Below are 23942 nucleotides of genomic sequence, written 5' to 3' on the forward strand. Positions count from 1 at the left end.
ACATGTTCCAATGTTAAGTGCCGTGAAACTCATCTGAAGCATTTTATTCTTTTTCCTCTCATTTACAATTGTTAGGGTTTGCTTTAGGATAATGGGTTCTGATCCTAGATCAGCATAAAACAAGAAAATATTTTACTTTGTGTAAAGTTTACTCTGTTTATCTTAAAATTCTTTCACTCTTGCCACACCCATGCTGTACATACAGTACATGCACATATTTAAAAAAATACCAGGACTATAGCAAACACTTTTGCTTCTGGCATGTTTTACCCTTGAAAGTTTTGTAACCCTACATACAGCCACATTGTGGAATGTTGTGTCTGCATTGGGTATGTTTGGGAAAATTGTGAACATTTAATACCAAAAACATTGATTTCTTTCTGCACCAACCTTAGATAAGTTTTATGTCTGCTACAGCAGTGAAACACTACATTTTACTTTTATTATTCAATATATATATATATATATTGGTTAAATTAATTGTCATATACACTACACTGTAATGACCAATCAATTTTCAATGTGTAGGACTCCTCATGCTGTTAGGCATGTTATAATAATTGTACACTGAAACATATTCAATATGTTTCAATAACAATTTCAATAAGCAGTAGATCACCTCTTTCTCAAAAAATAAAGTTCTGTAAGTTGCACAAAGATTAATATATCAAAACTTAATTATGCTAATGTTCCTTTCCCAACTCCAAGCTTGTAAAAACATGAAAGAAACTCAGTCTCTGCCATGCCTTTATACTTCATGCTCTGTTATCAGCACTGAATGAATATGCAAGAAGATAAAAAAGTAATCTTTGAACCTGAGAAACAGCCCAGCCCTAAGCCAAGCTCAAGATTTTCTCAGTAGCTGCAGGCAGGTCAGAGATTATTATATGTGGAAACCCAGAGGTGTTGTTAGAGCTTATGGTTGGAGATTGCAAGTAGGATGAGCTGTTTGTGGTTCCTGCTGTTCTGCAGTTTGGCTGCATCAAGACACTCTCTTGCAGCCCAAGGATCACAACCCAGTCAGGTACACCTGAAGAACAACCACAAAGATCCAAGGATTCGTTCTAGAAATTATTGTGATCCTACATACAACCACACTGGAGGGAATATACAGGTAAGGAGCTGCATCAAATGTTAGGAACTGAATGCAGGCAGGTAGTGGTGTGAAAATGTCTGGATAATTGTAGCTCAAGAGTAGTTTGCATTACAAAGAGTATAGGATTACAGTGTGTCAATATTACTCAAAACTACTGCACCAACCATTTATGATGTTTTCAAACTGAAACCAATCAATCTCTAGGTCTGTTATCCATCTTCAAGCATAGTTTTAGCAATTGCTACTAATTATCGAGTAGCCATAGTGAAATTAATTGAAAATGTATGTAACTACAGGAAGAAGGAATATAAATCTGGAACTGCTAACAAATCCTGGTATTTCAGGAAGTTGATGTTTTTTTAGGTTTAATTTGCTATTAAAAGCTATGAAACTTTGTTAACAATTAGTAAGCAGAAGGAAAAAAAAGATTATCCAAAAAAGTTTATAAGCTTCACTGATAATAGCAACTGACTAACAAGCTACTCTGGCTGCATTCATAGAGGATTTACAATAAGTAATACCCAGAGATGGTAATGAAATGCTCATTTTGGAGCGTCCTTTGTTCTGTATAGGACTGTGACCCTGGACAGTACAGGGAGAGACGGGGACCGTACAGAGGACAATGTGTCCCCTGTAATTGCAATGGTCTCTCCCATCAGTGTGATCAAAACTCAGGGAAATGCTTGGTAAGAGCTTCACTCTTGTTATTTAACAGTAGAAAGGATGCAGGCAGAAATGCAAGTAACTTTTTCTGACAATTTTCAATTGATAACAAAATGCAACAGCTTACGTTTACTACCATATTCCATTTTATAGGGTTATAGGGTTTTAAAGAATCTATTTAACAACACAAATACTACAATTTAATGTGAGTTTTATGTACTAGACAATGAAATTAACAAAAGAAATTTTGTAAATATTGCAATTGTAAACATTAGTAATTAAAGGTATATCTAATCAGATGTCCACAACACATTAATTTTCTATTGACTTTTTTCATAATGCAGATTTGTGACACTTATTCTGAGCATGATTCACAAGTTATATACATTGTAAAGCTGTGTTTCCACTTCTGATTGTGTAGAACTGCCAGTCCAACACAGCAGGAGATCACTGTGAGCGCTGTGCTGAGGGACACTATGGCAGCGCTGCTCTCAGGACCTGTCGAGTGTGTCCATGTCCCTTTTCACAGCTGTCTCACAGGCAGGTTCACAGTACAGCAAACACAAGCATGCATACACACACACACACACACACACACACACACACACACACAATTTCCTTATTGTACATAAAGCAAGGTCAGCCTTTAAAAATTCTGAGACATACAGATCTGTAGCAAGAACCAATTTATTTTTAACAATTTTTGCTCATTTGTACAGTTTTGCCATTGGGTGTCTGGATGTTGGAGATCATTTTGAATGCCTGTGTAAGACTGGTTATTCTGGAACCCACTGTGAAAGGTGTGTAGATCTAAACATTTAGGTATGAATATACTGTACCTATTCATTATGTTCCCTCAATAGCTTCTTTGTTTTTTTATCTCTCTTTAAGTTCATAAGAAAGACATATTGTTATGTTTTTGTCAAAAGTCCATTGACTTGGAGAATTTTGCATGGTGGAAAACTTACTAAAAATGCTAACACTCGAGGCAGGTTACTTAAAGGTTAAAAATGTCAAACTTTTAATGTATCAACTATTATAAGTATTTTTAAAATAACATTTTTGGTCAGCAAAAATTTAGATCAGGTGTGTCCAAAGTCCAGCTCCAGGACCATGAGCAGATGTTAACTCATCTTTAGATTTTCTCTTAGAATGTATAATGTATGGCCTTTTGGCCAATGCACTGCATTTTTTTAAAATTCTTTTTATTTATGGTTACATTTCAAAACAACCGGAAACCAACTGAGATTTCTTGAAAGCAAAATTAACTAAAGTATTAAAACAACAATTTAAATTCTGATACTTAGTTCAAGTGATTTCCAAATTCTATGTAATTTCTATGTAAATTATGTGGCATGTGTGTTCTACAAGTTAATGTAATGAAATTGTAACATGCACATGAATTTAAATCTGTTATTTCAGCCCAAACTATTGTGATGCTGTTACAAAATAGAAAACATTTTTCAAGCAATTAAAAAAAAAAGAATATTAGATCATTTCAAATAGAAAATAAGCATAGGCCGTGGAATCAACTATGATAAATGTTTATGTTTAATTACAATGTGTTTAAATAAGTTTTTCTATAAATCATGACCCAGGGTCCCAGTGATCATACTGTATGTGAATGAGAATGAACTAATTAGTGAATATTTTTGACTGTTTTAGGTTGATTGTGGTTATATTGTTTCATTTTAAGGCCTGGTCTGCCTAATTATAACTTATGAATATAATTTATAAATGTCTTTGTTAAATGTCTTGATCAAGTCCTGTTTGCTTTAGACAAACTGACATCCCACTACACTCTGCCAGGTCTTTTAACAATCTTCATACTTAATAAATCATCCCTCTTTTCATAGGTGTGCCATTGGTTATTATGGTGATCCACTCGCAGATGGAGGAAGCTGTCAGCTTTGTGACTGTGATTACGGTGACATCTGTGACTCCATTACAGGCCGTAGGCTAAACTGAGCTCCTGAATGTATTTGATATCACACCTTCTAAAAAGATCGCTGCATTACTATATTGTAACTGTAAATTTTATGTTTTTTTGTAGAATGCGAATCTCCAGATGATGCAAATAATGGTGACTGCCAAGGTATGTGTTCTCTGTAACACGAGTTGACCGTTCAGATATTTGATTCAGATAAAAACTTTGGAACTTGTTGCAGGACTGCAGAATTAGCAAATTTTCCATTTGTTTCAGTTTACTTCCTGCTATTTTTTTCTTGCCGGTAAATGATGTTAACAACTCTGAATACTTTGAAAGCAGAACTTACTTATAAGGTCTTGGGATCACATGTTTCCTTCTGAAATAAGTAAAATCTGTTTTTACAGGCAAATGAAAGCACAAGTTTGTGCCAAAGCCTTTTTTAAAAACTATTTTAAAGTATAGTAATGGCGTAGCAGACTAAAGGTTCAATTTAAATAGGTTCAATTAAGAAAAATATTTTGGGTTTTTTTCTGCAAAACAAAAGTTTTCATTTAGTATGCAGGATTTTTAGATGTAACACACTGAATGTTGTAACTATAATGAAAAGATATAATTAATTCCAAGTCCCATTGACTGCTGGACTATACACATCAGACAGGCAATTTCCCTGTCTGAATTAATCAATAAATGAATGAATGAATTAATTAATTAATTAATCATAAAGAGGACAGACAGACAGATCTTTTTAGATTCAGGACTGCAAAATCAGAAAACATGCAAAATAATATGTGATGCAAAGCCATCATTAAACTCTTCTGCAATAAGCAATCAACTTGCTTTTAAGCATTAAAAAGTCCTTTAGCAGCAGCACATGTAGTGTTTTCACTCAAGTCTTAATGATGAATTACACTGGAACATTAGGAATTGTAATCAGGCATGGCTACAATATCTCCTTTCAATTTGTTTAATGTTTTTTTTTTTTTTTACAGAGTGCGATAGTTGCTTTGTGACATTAATAGATGACTTAGAGGCAATGGATGATGAGTTCTCGATCCTCAAGGCCCAAGTCAAGTCTTACAGAAACATCTCCATAAATCTTACTGCCCTGAGAAAACTAGAACATCACATTACTGCTACAAAGGTCCTAAAATCTCCTCATTATACCATTTCATATATTTCATAATTTTCCAGTAAAAGAGTGACCTAATCTCAAATCTCAAATTCAGCAAGTTAATGTTTCATCATTTCAGGTATTAGTAAAGAATTACAGAGAATCTGTTCAAGTTCTAAAGCAGGAGGTGAACAAACTTGAGGCAGACATGGATGGTATCAGAAAAGACAAAATTGAACTAAAGATTAAGGTATATGTACTCTTATATATGACCTTTTAAATATGTAATAACAATAAGCCAGTGACTTATAAGATAATGTGCAATAAGGTATTATTTAGACTAAGCAACAAGTCAAAACTACAAAAAAAAAAATAATAATAAAATACAGCAATGTACTTGAGCTAAAACTGGGAAACTAGAAATTATGCATCACAAAATAACTTGTAATACAAATACGATGGAAACAAATTAATATATTTATATATTGCTTAAAAATTTTAAATAAATTATTATTATTATTATTATTATTATTATTATTATTATTATTATTATTATTACTACTACTGTGCATATTAACATATAGCTTAATGATGTGGAACATGTACAAAACAAGTGGTACAACAATAAAAAGCAACTTATTTATATTTATTTAAAATGGTTTCATCTAGAACCCTAAGGGGTAAAGTTCCACACATTTCCCCAAAAGACAGGGTTTCAAGCAGAACTGCACTGGAATGCTAAAAATCTTCAAGAATATCTTATTGGCTGGGTTTTGGGTTAAAACAAACCAAAAGAATAGAATCATGTAGTAAAATACATTACTAATACTAATACTGTATTATAATTATTTTTAATTATAAATATAAATACAAACATACACTCACTTAAATGATTATTAGGAACACCTGTTCAAGTTCTCATTAATGCAATAAATTCTAATTAACCAGTCACATGGCAGTTGCTTCAGTGCATTTAGGGGTGTAGTCCTGGTCAAGGACAATCTCCTGAACTGAATGTCAGAATGGAAAAGAAAGGTGATTTAAGCAATTTTGAGCGTGGCATGGTTGTTGGTGCCAGACAGGCCAGTCTGAGTATTTCACAATCTGCTCAGTTACTGGGATTTTCACGCACAACCATTTCTAGGGTTTACAAAGAATGGTGTAAAAAGGGAAAAACATCCAGTATGCGGCAGTCCTGTGGGTGAAAATGCCTTGTTGATGCTAGAGGTCAGAGGAGAATGGGCCGACTGATTCAAGCTGATAGAAGAGCAACTTTGACTGAAATATCCACTTGTTACAACCGAGGTATGCAGCAAAGCATTTGTGAAGCCACAACACGCACAACCTTGAGGCGGATGGGCTACAACAGCAGAAGACCCCACCGGGTACCACTCATCTCCACTACAAATAGGAAAAAGAGGCTACAATTTGCACAAGCTCATCAAAATTGGACAGTTGAAGACTGGAAAAATGTTTCTTGGTCTGATGAGTCTCGATTTCTGTTTAGACATTCAGAATGAGAACATGGATCCATCATGCCTTGTTACCACTGTGCAGGCTGGTGGTGGTGGTGTAATGGTGTGGGGGATGTTTTCTTCGCACACTTTAGGCCCCTTAGTGCCAATTGGGCATCGTTTAAATGACCTAAGCATAATGCTACCTGAGCATTGTTTCTGACCATGTCCATTCCTTTATGACCACCATGTACCCATCCTCTAATTGCTACTTCCAGCAGGATAATGCACCATGTCACAAAGCTCAAATCATTTCAAATTGGTTTCTTGAACATGACAATGAGTTCACTGTACTAAAATGGCCCCCACAGTCTCCAGATCTCAACTTAATAGAGCATCTTTGGGATGTGGTGGAACAAGAGCTTCGTGCCCTGGATGTGCATCCCACAAATCTCCACCAACTGCAAGATGCTATCCTATCAATATGGGCGAACATTTCTAAAAAATGCTTTCAGCACCTTGTTGAATCAATGCCACGTAGAATTAAGGCAGTTCTGAAGGCAAAAAAGATGGTCAAACACAGTATTAGTATGGTGTTCCTAATAATCCTTTAGGTAACATAATGTTATGTTAGGTCTCTCTGTCCTGTCTCTGCTAGCCAGTTAACTAGGCCTCTTGGTTAGCTAGTTTAGTGTCTCTGTTAATTTATGTTGTAATTTATGTTGCATGTAGCACCTTGGTCCTGGGGGAACGTTGTTTCATTTCACTGTGTACTAACTGTATATGGTTGAAGTGACAATAAAGCCTACTTGAACTTGAACTTGAGTGTATATGGTGACTTTTACTTTGTATGAATTTACATGAATGTTTATGCAACATAGGGGCTTACATTCAATTGTTTTGCTACAGTGTTAACATTTTATTTTTCAGGCAGATCAAATTTCTTTAAACAGTCAGCATTTATTAAAGGATGTGAACAAAAACCACCAAAAGGGCCAAAACCTGCTGACTAATATTGAAGAAGTTTTGAATAGAATACAAGGTAAGTCAAAAGAAGTTTGCCATTTACCTTTATATAGATTTAGAAGTGGTACACTGTGATATTTTTGAGACAACTGAAGTTTATTCTTTCTGTTTTGTTTTTTTTTTAAATATGTGTTTTGCAAACTCATATGTTCAGGATTCCTGGAACAGCTGAAGATTTTGAACGGGATTGAGCCTAGTCTGTCTGGCAAGGTGTTGATTGGCATGTTGACGGAGGCACAATGGATGGTGGAACAAATGCAAAAACAAAATTGTACGGTGCAGAGGAGGTTGGCTGAATATGAGCTCTGGGAAGCACGAAAACGTGAGTTTTAGTTGTTTGAGTTCAGGTTCAATTTCAAGTTGTTAAAGTGGTTTTGCCTTAATCTACAGTACTTATTAGTCATGGAAAGACCTTAAAGAACTTTTTAGCTACTGTATTTTGACCACACATTTGACCTAATAGCAAGAAACAAAATAACTTTAACATATTATGGGAACATATCTACAATACAGTAACAGTAAGCTTATGGTTCACAGTAAAAAGCAAAATAATATTTTCACCCAAATACTCCAAAAACATTAATTGGCAAATGTTTCTAAATTCATTCCTGAATATTGCTATAAAATATTGATGGCTGTAAATAAGGAACTTTTTAACCATCCAGTAATCTGCTCTAAAAATCCTAAAATCTTAATCTTAAAATATTTATAGAGTAAGCATGGTTCAGCACAATTGTTAGCTTGTTTTTTTAAGAAAAAATATTTGGTTACTTAAATTACATAATTAGGATTTAAATGGAATTTAAAATGTGTGAAGTTGTGACTGGAATTTAGTATTATATGTATAAGGTGGTGCTCTAAATCACCTGCTTCTTTGCTCTACAAGCCACCACCACAATACACTCAATTAAGAATTTTTTAAATATAATCACTTTTGTCAAATATGTTCGTCTTTTCCAAAGTCTTAGATAACATCATGAACAATCTAACAAGTCCTCTGGAAAGTGCCCGTGATACTGCTGAAAAAATGGCCCAGGTCCTGAGGTCCACGAACTTTGGGCTTAAAGAGCTAGAGGAAGCACTAAAGCAAGCAGAAACATCTGTAAACAAAACAATTATCATAAATGATGGCAGTGAAGAAGTTTTGTCTGATATTAGGGTATTTAAATTTGTTCTTTATAAGGTAATGAATAATAAGTGTCATATAAACATATTCAGTAAGCTGCAGTTCACTGTATCATGTCTTCAGAATCATCACATGAGGTTTGAGAACAAGCAAGATGACATCTTGTCTGATCTAGCAATGATTAGAGGAACACTGAGAGGCATAGAGGCTCTTCAGAGCATGATGAACAACCTAAAAAATGTAAGTCTGGTATTGTTATGCATCAACGTGTCATTTATGTCAGTTTTTTGTATAATACATTTTATATATAATTTACATATAATATACATTAGTTTTTTATATAAAAAGTAATGTACATCAGCTTTATATATAATGTACATTAGTGTAAAATAGATCACAGTATGTGAGTTTGTATTTTGTAAAACATAAACTTAGATATTATTTATTTTAGGACTATGCCAAACTTGCAGCTGAAATGGATGGAGCAAAATCACAACTGAATCAGAGACTTGATGAGCTTTCTAAAGCCACAGCCATGGATGGTCTGGTCAGAAAAGCAGAGGATCATGTACAGGAGCTCATGGATCTTGCAATGTATTTTCAAATGTACGTTCTCTCACATGAGACTTGTATGTTTTGTATGTGAGGTTACAGAAACATTAGTACACATTTTGTTACAGGTCTCTTCTAAATTTCATCAACACTTCAACTGTTCATAAAGCAGTAGATATGATCAAAGCTTTTGGAGACATTGTTAAAGCTATCAAAGAAGCAGAGGAAGCAGCTAACAAAGCCAATAAAGCAGCAGATCATGCCGTAGTGGTGAGTACTACTGTTCACAATATAGTTAGTTTTACTTAGAAAATGCTGCAAAACATTTAATTTGATTTTCTTCACTCTTTGGATAGGATGAAAAAGCACAAGGCTCCATCAAAAAGGCAAAAGAACTAAAGAATTCGGCGAACAGTCTAGATGACAATGCTAAGGAAGCAGAAAATAATTTAAAAGGTCTTCTTGATTACTTTGTTATTGATGATTTTATTTTTTTATAATGCAAATACTTTCTTTTATACCTCAGTACTTTTGATTTTTTTTTATTCTTGTCTATTCTACACAAAATACAGTTTACAAAGCATTTATAATTTAAAATAAATATGCTATCTATGCCAGACCTGTTTAATGAACCCAGAAACAGATTAAAAGTACAGTGTTCTTTAATAAATAAAATAATAATTGTTAATTTTATTAGTATAAAAGGAGTATTTGTTTTTGAAGAATTATCGACTGTTGCATTGATTATTTTGCATTTGCATTTTGCATATTGCATTTGATATTTTTTTTCCTCATGCAATAACAACATTATTTATGCCTCTGTTAATATGCTCTTTCCTGATAACTTATGAGCACAAAATAAATCATACACACTTTTGTCTATGTTTTTTAAATCTCTACCTTATGTTTTCATCTTGATATTCAGATATTGCACAAAAATATGATACCGTTCAAAATCTCCTGGATAAGGCAAAGGGCAAAAAAAAGGATATGCAAAAAGATATCCAAACTCTCAAGAATGAACTAGACTTAATCAACCGAGGTAAGATGTCTTAACATAAGAAAAACTTTTATGAGTTTTATTTATTATAAAACTGTACGTCTATTATAAAACATTTGGAATTAACTTTTTGAGTCAGATCATATTGGTGCCCTTCTGAAACAAGCTAAGGATGCTGTCCAGGCTGCCAACAAAGCAGCCAACAATGACACAGCATGTTTAAGAACCATTAGTGAAGAGTTGGACAAGATCAAAATACCAGCTGGGGAATCAAATGTGGATAACATACTCAATGGCATCAACAAAACATGTGAGTCGCTTCAGATATTGCAGTAATATAGGGGTATGCAAAGTCATTATATAGAAATATCTTATATTTTTTGGTAATATACTGTCTGGGACAAAGTTGCACATTCAGAATCACCCTTGGCAATGTGATCAGTATTGGCTTCATATTCACTTTATAGTTCTTAATAAAGAAGTGGTTCGGTCAGGACAAATATGCTACAGTAATAGTTTAACTCACAAAGAGCTAGATTTGAGCTAAGTCTATATAGATATACATAATCATTCAGATGTATTCAACATATGTGTCAGTGCAGTTTCTACCTTGTGTCACTAATGCATTTGTGTTTCTTGTCAGTGGATACACTGAACAAATTCTTTCCCAACCTTACTGATACACTGGCTGAAGTGGAGAATCAGTGGACTGAGATGCCCAGCAGAGCTAATATGACTGATAACATTATGAGAATCAAAGACATCATTGAGAGAACCAGAGAATTAGCCAACACAGTAAGTACTGACATTTTATGCTGTGGCACATTTTTCTAAAAAGGCAATATACAGTTTTTTGGCAAATGGCAGGGAACATTGGAACAGCCACAGAGTGACATGCCCCACAGGTTTGCCAATCTTTTTACTGTAACTGATATTTGTCAGCCTATGTCTCTGACATTTCCATAGTATATCATCAGCGGTAATTAAAAAGCGCATGTGAAATATATTATAGTTGCACATAATAAATATGATGAGGTTGATTTTTTTCTCTATCCTTATTTTTTTTTTTAACTACATCTGAGGCATTATTAAGATTTAAACACATGATCCCCTGACTCAACATCTGTTCTGTGTCTTCAGATTAGAGGACCAATCTTATTCTCTGGTGAAAGCCACATAGAGCTGCGCCCTCCTAAAAACCTAATTGATCTACAAGCCTTCACTGCCATGGACCTGATGCTCCACCGGCCTAAAGACAAGTCTTCTGCTGGGGAATATGGAGAGGAAGAAAATCTGTTCGTCCTCTACCTAGGAAACAAAAATGTACAGTAATATAATATAATAATATGTTATGGTGATGCATGATAACATTCTAGCTTGGGAGAGTTTAAGCCTTCTGGTTTTTCAGGGATATGACAAGCTGTGTCTTTCTGCTTATTAACCTAGAAAAAAAGCCCTAGCCATCTCTAACTTTAAGACATTTTCAAGTTACTCTATCTTTTGTAAAATATTCCATAAATACTGTAAAAATGTGCTAACGACATTTGCTATATAATCGCACAATGATTTAGCATAATTTTCCCCTTCAGTTTAACAGATTTTAACTCGACATCACAAGTGTCAAAAAAACTGATTAACTAACACGTTGTGTATCACCTATGATATCTCAACTTCTTTCATTTTGTAACTTGTTGTTTTGCTTCTAATCTTTTTCCAAATAGACGAAGAGAGACTTTATAGGCATGGTGGTCATAGATGGTGTCCTATACTGCGTGTACAAACTGGGTGGCACAACCTACAAAATTAAGACTGAAAAAATTACTCAATCCAGCATTACAAGCTCCTTTATGGATAGAGTGGACTTCCATAGGTAAAATCAATTCACCTAACAGATCTATGAGAATTTGCACAGTGTCTTATCTACAGTAAATACAGTTTATGGAGTATTTGTTTAGTGCCTTGCATTATTTCTTGGGCTTGTGCCTTAATTAGAGTTTACCAAGATGCAGAAGTCATCTACACCAGGCATTACACCTCAACTGACCCCAGAAAGCTGCCAAAAATCACAAATCAACCAAATACAACTGTAAACTTGCTGGATCTTGGGAGTGATGATGTTGTTTTCTATGTGGGAGGCTATCCAGATGACTTCACTGTAAGTTCATTTCATATGATATTGTATTAAGAAGTTTGATTCATTTAGCAAAATCAATAAAACTGTACTTTTGTTTTAATTTTCTGATTTGTTTTTTATATTAGCCACCACTAGAACTCCTTTATCCCAAATTTAAGGGGTGCATTGAGTTTAACACATTAAATGAACACATCCTCAGCCTATACAACTTTCAGCATGCTGTCAACATAAGAAATACAGACCGATGTCTAAGGTAACCTAAAACATTCCTGACACTTTACTCTCACTTAAATGTTTTAATTCTAACTTATAATATATAATAATAATAATAATAATAATAATTTTGTCTTTTTCTTTTCATTTAGAGGTGAGACCCGAGAGGTGACAAAGTACTTCGATGGTACAGGCTATGGTAAGATCGATGTGGTCAGCAGTAGATCTGTCAGGTTCTTTGTTTCAACTCGACAACAGAATGCCTTGCTGCTTTTTATGGGCAATGAGGTAAGCTAAGAATGATAATTGATGACAAGTACATGAAAATTGAGGGTGCAGAAATTATGTAATGAAATATTTTAAAATAACTATACTCTTACCAGACACTTTAATTTAACCTTTGGCGGCCTCCAGTTTAAATGCGCCTCTGACACTCTCACTTTTTCTTTTTGGCACCATTCTATGCAAAAACTATAAACTGTGTAACTGCGTAAAAAATTAAGAAATGTCTAAAACCAGTTTTTCTTTTCACAGAAATCTCATTTCACTATTACTGTTGAACGAGGCTATGTTGTTCTACGGATCACAGAGAATGGCGAAACACAAATTGAAAGGAGTACGGTAAAAGTTTTTCCTGTGGTAAGCTCATATAGTATATATTGCTTTATGCCAAAAACTTTTATGACTTATGACATAAATAAAAAATGCAATTTCATTAGTGCACGGAAATAATCGGTTGTCATTAAAAAAAAATCTCTTTTTAAACATTAGAACTTATTTTAAATATTTGTTATTTAAAGATAACCCATTAATAAAAAAAAAACTTTTTATTGTTATGCAGATGGCACACAGCTCTATATTCTTATGAAAGCAAATTATTAAGATGCACCACACACTTTTACTGAGGATATGACAACTTGAATGACAATTTCATTCAGTTAAATAAAAACCAATATGAGATCATTCTATGAGGCGCAGTATAGGGCTTAAATCAAACTTCACTTATGCACACACATATGGAACACTTGCATACACTTATATGAAACAGTCATACATACATATATACTACTAACTGCTCAAACATCTACATATGAAATGCGCACACATACACACATACTCTCCGCGCACACACACCTATGAAATGCGCACGCACACAAAGACACACCTACAGTAGGAGACGCGCACACTGTAGCGGTGTAGGGAACGAGTGAACAACGGATCTTCAGTTCTAAAGGGGATGAATAATTTCCTATAAGTCATTACGTATCGCTGGATTGTGAAAAATCAACACAAAATCAATTCTGTCGTTTAAAAACAGCTAACGTAATTATATTTAATGATAAAAAAAACTTACCATTTATAGACTTTAAACAATGCTTTCATTTAATCTCAATTAGATTACTGTAATTTAATGTATTTAAGTATTAACAATGCTTCTTCCAATATTTACAGTTAGTTGTGAGAAATGCAACTCAAAATGCAGTTGTGAGAATACGCAAGAAAGTAGAACACATCACCCTTGTTTTGGTGTCATTACACTGCCTTCCTCTCTAGTTTAAAGGTCTACTATTTGTTTAGAGCTCTTCCCAGTTATATAAATAATAAATAAATAAAAAATCTAACTGTATTTATATATAAATATTTATGTATGAATAAAATATTATTCTTTTGCAGGTCTATTTCCAAAACATCAAAATCCTTCAGTCACCCAACAAATTTGAGATGAAAGTTGTTGCTTATTCAGTTAATATTAGGGTCAACTACAAGGTCTATACACAAGCATTTATAGGAGGAATCCCAGCAGTGATCGCAGAGAGGTAAAGGCGGTTTCAGTGCAACCTACACATGAGAATTTTTTTTATAAATTGTAGAATCCATTTGCCCTTGAGTAATTTTTTTTATTGTGAAAAAAATCAGTTTGCATTGTCATATTGCATGAAATCTACAGTGGCTTTATTCTTGTGCAGGTGGAATTATGCCCTGATGAAATAATACCAATGCATCGCTAATGGCGTTAGAATGTGAACCAAAATTTTTCCATTAATTCTATTGTATGGCCATAAATAAACACGCTTGTGTCCATGTAGGTGGAGTGATGCAGCATAGGGGTGTGTCATTTAAAAAATTTGCTGGTGCAGTGGTTGCACCCACCTCAGATGAAAAATTGCACTTCATATCTCCTGAGCCATGCAGACAGATATAGAAGACTATAACTGATTTTTTGACTTTTCAAAGTGATTTGAAAATATGTGGCCTACATATTTAAACACAGTTTTGTGTTACCCCACTTTTACAAAACAAATATAGGCTAACTATAAAAAGATTAGGAGGGTGGAACTATGGTGACAACTGACAATTATTTTCATATGACAAGCTTAACAACATTAAACATCAAAACAGGAGACACAAACTTTTCACTTTTTTAACAAAAATCACACTTTTTCCTTATTAAGTACAAACTATAATAGATAACCGTGTTTAATATATAGCAAAAAAGAAAAACATAAAACCAATTATTAACGCACACACACTCTACACTTTACTCTTGTGGGCAAAAAAAGAGTGGCTTTGAATATTTGCCTGCAGAGATGGGTCTCTGGGAGTGGGAGGTAGCGCTTGGCAGCATCAGCTAGTCTTCTTAAGTTTACCTCAAACAACATCAGCAGAGGGTATACTCTGCTCTTCATGCACACACAGGCTTTCACAAAGGGTTTAAGAGCTCCTAAGTTTTTTTCTGGAAATCTAAAAATACCAGGTCACTCACTCTTTGCTGGCTGATCTGTCACCTTCCTTGTCTAATCCTGCCATCTCCTAATTTAGGACCCAGCACATCATCAGCCTAAGGAGCTGAAACTTAAAAGTGTTTCCTAATGGCTGTGTTTCCTAAAGTCTCTAGTATAAACACAGAGCCTTGTCTGCTGGCATGCCAAATATGTATTTTGGAAACCCAGTCAAATCCTAATCAATAAGCTTTTTTTAACAGAAAATACAAATTTGGAGGGGTTTATACTTACTAAGGAAGTAGATGTACAGCTATAGTCTGTCTCATCTTTCATGTACATCTTGGCGTTCTCCAGGTTTTGTCTCTGCTTCACTTTAGTTTCACTCATTCTTGAATCCTCTGTAAAGGGTTTTATTGTGAGGTGCATTGCAATGTAAACCAAAGTTTTAACAGTCAACCATTGCTACTAACTGTTGAAATTGAAGAATGACAGAATGAGTCAACTGAAGTACAGGAATATTTTAAATGTCACACACCCTGCTTTGGCACAAAATAAAGCAGGTTAAAATATTTATTGTAGAAAGTTTTGACAAATATTACACATTATATTGTATATAATAATATCTACTGTATTACATGAATCAGAGAATAAGCCAAACAGTAACTGGGTAGAGTTACTTTTGAATTGTGGAATATCCAATTTTCATTACATTTCATTGGTTATGTAATAACACTTTGTATAGTTAATGAAGCAAAAAAAAAAAATGCAGAGCACACCCACTGTCCTAAATACTCTTGTTTTTTACATTGAAAGCAAACTGAATTGCTGTTTTGTTGTTGTTGCTGCTGTTTTGTTGTTGTTGTTGTGGTGTAGTTTCTTCCCTCTTCACTGTAAGGCAACTTTAAATGAACTGAACTGATAATCAGGAAATTCTCATTGTATCTTCTTTTTATTACAGACTAAATATTAACCACCCGGCATTAAGAGGCTGTCTTAAAGGGCTTGAGGTGGATGTTGCCATTAAATTCTCAGTTGCAATTGGAATTCATCCTGGTTGTCCACTGGCTTTACTGGTAAAGCTGGATTAAAAACATCAAGTAAAACTTTAGTAGAACAAAACCATTGTATTTAAAGTTATTTTAAAAATATATCCAGATTTTTGGGTGTTTTATACTGTATAACAAATATAGAAATTATGTTGTTAATTTATAATTCATATAATGTCTTTTTTTTAGCTAACATTATTTGTTAATATTTGACGTCAGACTTTTTAACTGCTTAGCCATTTTGTGTGTAGACAAAAATGACCAAGGGAAAATGAAACAGGGGCCATATTGGCTTGTCTATTAGCACTGTGGTCTGTTCCATGGTCTGTGTGCTGTGAGTTTGCATGTTGTCTCCGTGCTTTTTGGGTTTCCTCCAGGTACTTTATTTTTCCCACACAGTCCAGGAACATGCATTGCAGGTTAATTGGTGTTTCCAAATTGAATATATGTGTGCCCTGCAATGTGTAATTGGGGTGTAAATGTTGGATGATTGTCCCCTGCCTTGTAGTCCTGAGCTTCATCTTCAGAAAGCTTAGGGATAGGATCGAGGCCTTCATAATCCAAAACAGAATGAGCAGTCTGGAAAATGAGTAAATAATTGAAAGAATGAGTAACTGTAAATAAGCTTCATAAACTGATCAGCCCAAAGATTATGACCACTGAAAGGTAAACAAAACAACACTGATTATCAACTATATGCTAGCAAACTAGTGACATGATCATGGGTACCCAAGGCTTATCTGTGCTCTCAGGGACCAAAGACTAGCCCATCCAGTCCGATCCTATGGAACAGCCAAGGCAGCAAACTCCCCAAAAAAAGTTAAAGAGGCCACAGTAGAAAGGCACAAGAACACCCAGTACACCACAGCCCACTATCAATAATTCCATCAGACAAAGAGCCCAAGGCTGCTGACCAGGCTGACAAACTTATCAGATTACAGTCTGATTGAGCACCTATGGAATGCACCAGACATAAAAGTGTAATTCATGGAGACCCCACGCCACAACCCACAGAACCCAAGGGATTGCTACCAACATCATGGTACCACACACCACAGTACACCCTCAGAGGCCCTTAGCTAGCCCCTGCAGAGGGGGTCAAGACTTCCACAGTGGCAAAAGGGGACCCCAAAACCTAGACGGTTTTAATGTTAATATTTTTAATGTTATGGCTGGTGTATATTTCACTTGTTTCACACTCTTTTTCTCAGTTACTTAACTTTACTTAAAAATATAAATTTTGTGGTTTCAAAATATTCATTTGTGACCATGCAAAATTATAAAAAAATATATTTGCTATGTCACCTCCATGATCCTGTACTGTACATAGTGATGGTTTATGCAGTTAAAAAGGGTTGTATTATTTAATTTATGTATTTTGGGTCTTCTGCTTGATACAGTAACCTTAGGTTTGGTTGAATATGTAATACATATATACATATATGTATACGATCTGTCTGGACCTTTCTCACGAGTTTCAGTGTACAGTAGTCTGAAATAATTAATGAATTGGACTTTCCAATGAAATTAGTGCTAATTGTGTTTTGTTCAGGGTGTACATGAAGTTACTCTGGAAACAGGAAGTTCCCTCATTCTTATTGCTAACAGTACACTGCCAAGTTCAGACACAATGGTTTCACTGGGCTTCAAATCCACACAGAGCAGTGGGGTCTTACTGCAGACTGGGGGTGAGGTGAGTGTGCAGGCATCTCTGATGATTCTCCATCTCTGGATGAACAATGTCTGTGAAACATGTAAAAATGTGTAGCAAATGTGTGCATGTTAACGCGTTAATGCATGAGTCAATACAGATATATTTACATATGGTTACTCAGTGTATTTGCCTTTGACAAACAGGACAATGGATTTGAACTGTCTCTGGTTAATGGACATGTTGAGATGAAAGACAGTACAACAAGTTTAAAATCCAAAAACAGATACGATGAGGGACATTGGCACTACGTGACAGCTTTTAGAAACACTACAGGGTAATGAATGAATTAAGCATTTTCATTAACAGTACAAAAGGATCTAGAGTGTATTCATCACAACCATAAATCATCATTTAAAACATTTTAATTATAATATATGTATATATAATTTTTTTTCCAGAATGAAGCTAAATGTTGACAATTTGGACAGAGGTGATGTGCAGACAATGTCAACAGGCCCTATGGTCCATAACACAGATGTGATATTAGGAAAAGAGACATTCAATGGCTGCATCAGGAACTTTTATATGAGGAGGTTAACATCGTTTCTTTGTTCGTATTACCTCATTTGTATGTAGAGATAATGTATGAAGTATGTGTTCTGTTTACATTTTGAACACTTTTGGACATGTCTTTAAGTTAAACAGATGAATGTGTCTTTATTTTGACACAGACACTGTTATTGGGGCCAAAGTGATGGGAGTGTCAAAATAAGAAAGTTGATATTTTAGTTTGATTTGTACTTATTATTCAAAACAAGATCTTTAATAAAGTTAATATGAAAAAAATCTAACATGTTTAATTGATCCCACTGCACCTAGAATGGAAAATAGATACATTCCAATTGATCTGAGCAATTTCACTCAAACGGGATTAGTGGATTTTGGGTCGTGTAACACTCAGCAGCAGCCTATGTCCATCATGGCAAGAAGCAGATTAAGAAGAAGATGGCATGTTAATTCCAACATCAGAAAGGTATGTATAGAGAATACAAAATAATATAAGAATCCCATACACATGAACTCATACTAATCTAAATTCTGTATTCTTACTGTAATTCTGTAGTTTAGCAACATTTTATGATATTGCTAAATAAAAAGAGCTAAATAAAAATGAATCAGTAGTACCACTGGAAACTACTGTTAAATAGTATGTCTTATTCAATACATCACAGCTATTAATTACTGATGAATACTAGTAGGTAATTACTCAATAAATAAAAATCAAATAATTTGTACAGTACAGGTACCATTGTAAAGTGTCCCTCATGTTTTGAGTCATCTGCAATTGGTCTGATATCCTTCATTGTGTCCTTTAGGTTGGTTAGATGTCCTGGAAATCCTGCCAATTTCAGATTTTTTTTTTTAATGAAGAACATGTGAAAAGAGAATTTAGGAGCATATTTCTTCAATGCTCATATCTTATAAATAAAAGAAGAAAACTGTATGGATGTTATCACCTAGCATTGACTAGACATTTTACATACTATACAGTGTTTACCATTTGCAAACACAAGCAATAAATTATGTTGATCTTATTCTTAGAAATACTGTAGTGAGCAAGTTGGTCACACCCTGGCCTACCATCTCAATGCACACAGTCAAATCCAGCACATCATATCTCAAGAAGAACTTAATTATAGGTATGTCCCACTGAGAAAATCATTTAGTTATATTTTCTTTATTGTATGATCAAATATTCAGTTTAAGCAAGCAACAATTATTTTTAATCTTAAAAGAACAAATAAAAATGGTTTAATGGTGCTAGTACTGTAAAAGCATTTTTATGTAATTTTGTTTTTTTTAGAGCTGAGTATGTTAAAGGCCCACAAGAGCAGGTTTACCCAGGCCATTGCACAAATTTTATACATGTCCTTTGGATTGTGTAACCATTCTGAGATCTATCTATAAGCTTACATTATTTCAAAGATTATAGATTTCTATCCACAATATAAAGCACAAATTATTCCAATAACAATAATAACATGTTTAGAATAGTGGTTTACCAGAGTAATCAAGATAAAGCATGCACCTTAGAGCACCCATTATTTTCCTACAATGGTCTAGTATAAATATTACCATTCTTTCAAATTGTCTTATGTGTCCTAGGCCTCATATTTTCCTGGACGTGCGTACGAGGTCTGCCAGTGGCCTGCTGCTCCACATCACAGATAATCATGGTTTTGCTCGTATCATACTCTTCATAAGCGAGGGCAGAGTCACACTCTTTGTTGGAGATGGAACACTAATCTCCTATCAAAAGAAGATTAATAACGGTGCCTGGCACAATGTACGTCACTGACTTCATGATCTTTGGATGCAGAAGGACATTATAATGTAGTAATATTGTAGAGATTACATAATTCAGTTTACTTTCAGTGAAATTTACACTAAATGCTAATAGTGACCACAAGCATGACGTTCTTTCACAGAAAAGGACAAAATATTAAATTGTTCAGTGGTTCGCATCTCCAGGGTTTAAGTTTAAGGTGGTCTATGCTCTTTTGATGTTTGTATAAAGCTACCTTCTTCCATTTTTTGACAGATCAGATTTAGCTTTGAGCAGCACATCGCACATTTGGTGGTGGATGGCGTTCACGTTCCAGATGGAAAGCTGCAGAAAGATGAAGGGATCTCACTGGATCTTCAACCCCCTGTTTACTTTGGAGCTGGAAGGATTCAATTAACAACTGGCGCACAGGTACTGTACGTCACAATCCTTAGTTATTATACTGTACATATTCAGAACAGGTGAAGAGTAATATTATATTACTTCAGATTTCACTTGGAAAGAAGCTGCATTTCCAGAAATGTTGTCCTTGTCATTTTTTTCAGAGCCTACATTTTCCTCAGGAGAGTGTGATAGGGTGCATCCGGAACATCAAGTTTAATGATGTTCTTATTGGAGAGCCAGCTGTCAATCATGGAGGAACTCCCTGTTTTGATGGGGTGGTTGAGAAAGGGACATACTTTGCTGGAGATGGCTCTCACATCATTTTAGGTTAGAAAATAGTTTACTAAATAATGTTGCAATTAAATTCAGAGCAAATCTGGAGCAGTACCATGAAATCAATCAATATATTTTTTTTTCATTTTTGCCTATACAGGAATAAAATGAGTGAGTGAAAGATGTTTAACTGGAACAACTTTGTTTTCCACAGAGAAACATTTTATGTTGGGTGCTGTGTTTAATTTAACTTTCGAAGTACGTCCCAGGAACATGACTGGCTTACTTTTCCACTGTAGAGGTCACCGAGGTCACAGCCTCAGTGTATTCCTGAAGAAAGGCACAGTAAGCATCTACTTTGGTTTTGTTTTGGGGGTTATGAATGTCTTTATGATTTAACATTCATTATTTGTTTGTCTATTCGTCATTTTTCATTAGCAGCAGAATTAATTACAAATAACTATTAAAAGGTATTTATGCAACGACTGATATGACAGCTTTTATAAATCATCCAACCACATTTTGTTTTGTAATTTGACTGTTTTCCCAATTGCACATATCTGTTAACATTTTTTCTAGCCCACGAAATAAACTCCACCCAACTCAGAATACAGATCCCTTTTGTAATGCATGCATTTTATATAAGGGGAGAATGTGTATTTATTTTTTATAGCAACTGCCATCTGAATTACAGCGCAGTAACCACAACTTCTATGTAATTACCTTCATAAGTATTTTTCTTAAAATATGTGTAATGTAAAATACATTTTAATGTGCTTGAAGTTGCTTTTTTTTATAATGACCGGAGTATGTTATTTACTACACTAAACTGCATGTGGAAATATAGATGGTGGTCCAGCTGAATGATGGAGGAGGGGACTACAGCGCCTCTGTGACCCCTTCTCTGCCCCTCTGTGCGGAATCCTTCCATCGTGTGACAGGTGACATTTTTACTCCTTATCTGAAAGGACTATTGTCCTCACCGCTATACATGACCAACATTGATCTCAGCCAAGTAACATTTTGGTTTATATCATGTTGTTGTGGTGAAATAACACAAAGCATTCTAAGCTTCGGCACTGAGCCTAAAACCAACACTATGTCATCATTATGTCAGTGCAGTTAGAGACAAAGGCTAGGAATTGGTGTAGGGAGATTGGGAATAAGAGGACTAAATATAATCTTTAAACACTTTTTGTAATCAGTGACCAAAAAAGGAAATGTCATCAAGCTAAAGATGGGACGCAATTCCAACAGTGCCGTGGGGTCTTATGTGTATTCCCCTTCCAAGACTCGCCGCACACTTTACATTGGAGGCATACCAGGTAAACTCACACAAATGCATTCGTTTCTTGTTCATGCACCATTGAAAATAAATCTAGTCTTAAATATCGCAATATGAACTAATAATAACCACCTGCTGATGGAGTGTGGCGCCCCCTTATGGGAAGAGCTGAAAGAACAAAAAACATTAATACTCCTGAATCACATATTCTATGTTTTTGGTTTATGTTGTTGTCTTAAATGTTTTTATAATAATATTCAGTGGGCAGTGTGAGAGATGTGCATGCTATGTTGGTTAAGGTTAGCATTAATTATAGAGGCGGATTAAATATGAATTAATGTCTAATGGCATACTACAGGTGGCATGGTGGCGTAGTGGTTAGCATTGTCGCACTGCACCTCTGGGTTCCAGGTTCGATTCCTGCCTTGGGTCTGTGTGCATAGAGTTTGCATGTTCTCCCTGTGCTTGCTGGGTTTCCTACCACAGTCCAAAAACATGAAGATTAGGCTGAGTGACGTTCCCAAATTGACCGTAGTATGTGAATAAGCATGTGAGAGTGTGTATACTGTACTGTATGTGTGTGCCCCCTGCTATGGATTGGCACCCCGTTCATGGTGTGTCCGACTTGTGCCCTAAGTCTTCTGGGATAAGCTCCAGGCCCCACATGACCCTGTATACAGGATAGAGTGGTATAGATGATGAGTGCATAAATGAGTGACATGTGTAAAATATTATTTTGTTAATGTATTTTTATTCATGTTGTCAATGCAGAGAGCAAGAGGAAGATATTGCCTGTGTGGAGCTCCTACGTGGGATGTTTGAGAAATGTGCAAATAAACCAGGCTGCTCTTTCATTTCAGTCTGTTAGCAGTGTATTCGGTTCTGTCAACATCAGTGAATGTCCAGCACAGTAGTTTAAAGCCTGTTTATATTAGTTATGTATGTCTGGTCCATTTTTTTATTATTATTTGATTATGTCTTAAGTGCAGATTTTGTATGTCAAAGTGTAAATATATTGTGAGCAAGAATTCTGGCAGGAGCACAGGAGTGTCTTAATCATTGCAGCAGCACTTGGGTACAAATACACTAAATGGTTGATATCCATTTGGGTTTTTAGACGTAACTTACACCAGTATAATGACAATGGCTAAGTAATTTTTCAAGTAGTGTAAAGAGTGCTCACCAAATCCTGCCAGTGTTCTCTTTAATGAAATCATTTTCAAGTAATGGTTTAATAATTGTAGAGTAAAAGCAAAAGAAAACATTAAATTGAAAGAAATAAAAAATGCTTTTTAAAATTATGTTCTGTAAGAATTATTCTCTCAAAGCTTATAACCTCTGAATTGATCTCTAATAATTTATTCATGCCATGTAGGCATTAATGTGTACATAAGTTCATCATTATTTCATCAATAAGCTTTAAATATTATATAGCAATGCCACAGCACTTTAAAGAATTAAATCAAAGTATTTTGTAGAAGTATAGGTTTATACAGTTTCTTTATGTATTTGAAAATCCTTATACTGTACGGTGTCCTGGTAGTAGGTTTTTTTGTGTGTATTTTTGTCCACTTTGTGCTGGTAAATACCAATCAATCATCACTTGCATCACTTTAATAACTGTTGCTGACCCAACTTTTGATGGCTAATTCCAGCTTTATAATGCACCATGTCTCAATACTCAAGTCGAGGTTTGCATGCATTTTACAATCAGTTCTGTGTCTTCACAGATCTGAATCCAATAAAACATCTTTGGGATGTGGGAGAACTGGGGATTCACAGCAAAAGGTGGCCTCAAAAATCTACAGGAATTGTTTAAAGCCATCAAGTCAACATGGACCACAAAGGAAGCTTTTTGTGTGCAACTAGTGACGCTATCCTTTTTTAAAATACTGTACTGTTGCTAATGAAAGCTGAGTGCTAAT

General features: G+C 34.8%; 1 protein-coding gene across 1 annotated transcript; it reads left to right on the forward strand.

Moving 5' to 3' along the window:
* The first annotated feature begins 904 nt into the window (after window positions 1-904).
* Window positions 905-23264, forward strand: lama3 (laminin, alpha 3). Its single transcript, XM_053513500.1, has 38 exons — window positions 905-1114; window positions 1669-1782; window positions 2181-2299; window positions 2479-2559; window positions 3616-3713; window positions 3813-3854; window positions 4679-4830; window positions 4940-5050; window positions 7185-7296; window positions 7435-7602; window positions 8243-8439; window positions 8530-8646; window positions 8858-9012; window positions 9087-9228; window positions 9315-9414; window positions 9884-10000; window positions 10098-10268; window positions 10602-10753; window positions 11099-11281; window positions 11680-11828; window positions 11951-12113; window positions 12218-12345; window positions 12458-12593; window positions 12840-12944; window positions 13980-14122; window positions 15987-16101; window positions 17627-17767; window positions 17932-18062; window positions 18187-18321; window positions 18608-18761; window positions 19331-19428; window positions 19895-20075; window positions 20331-20486; window positions 20621-20786; window positions 20947-21077; window positions 21580-21673; window positions 21938-22057; window positions 22789-23264. Exons 1-38 carry the CDS (start codon window positions 941-943, stop codon window positions 22929-22931), a joined length of 5094 nt encoding a protein of 1697 aa, XP_053369475.1. The 5' UTR covers window positions 905-940; the 3' UTR covers window positions 22932-23264.
* The last annotated feature ends 678 nt before the right edge of the window (window positions 23265-23942 follow it).

This window comes from Clarias gariepinus, chromosome 15 (assembly GCF_024256425.1).
Source record: "Clarias gariepinus isolate MV-2021 ecotype Netherlands chromosome 15, CGAR_prim_01v2, whole genome shotgun sequence".
Classification (NCBI taxonomy): domain Eukaryota; kingdom Metazoa; phylum Chordata; class Actinopteri; order Siluriformes; family Clariidae; genus Clarias; species Clarias gariepinus.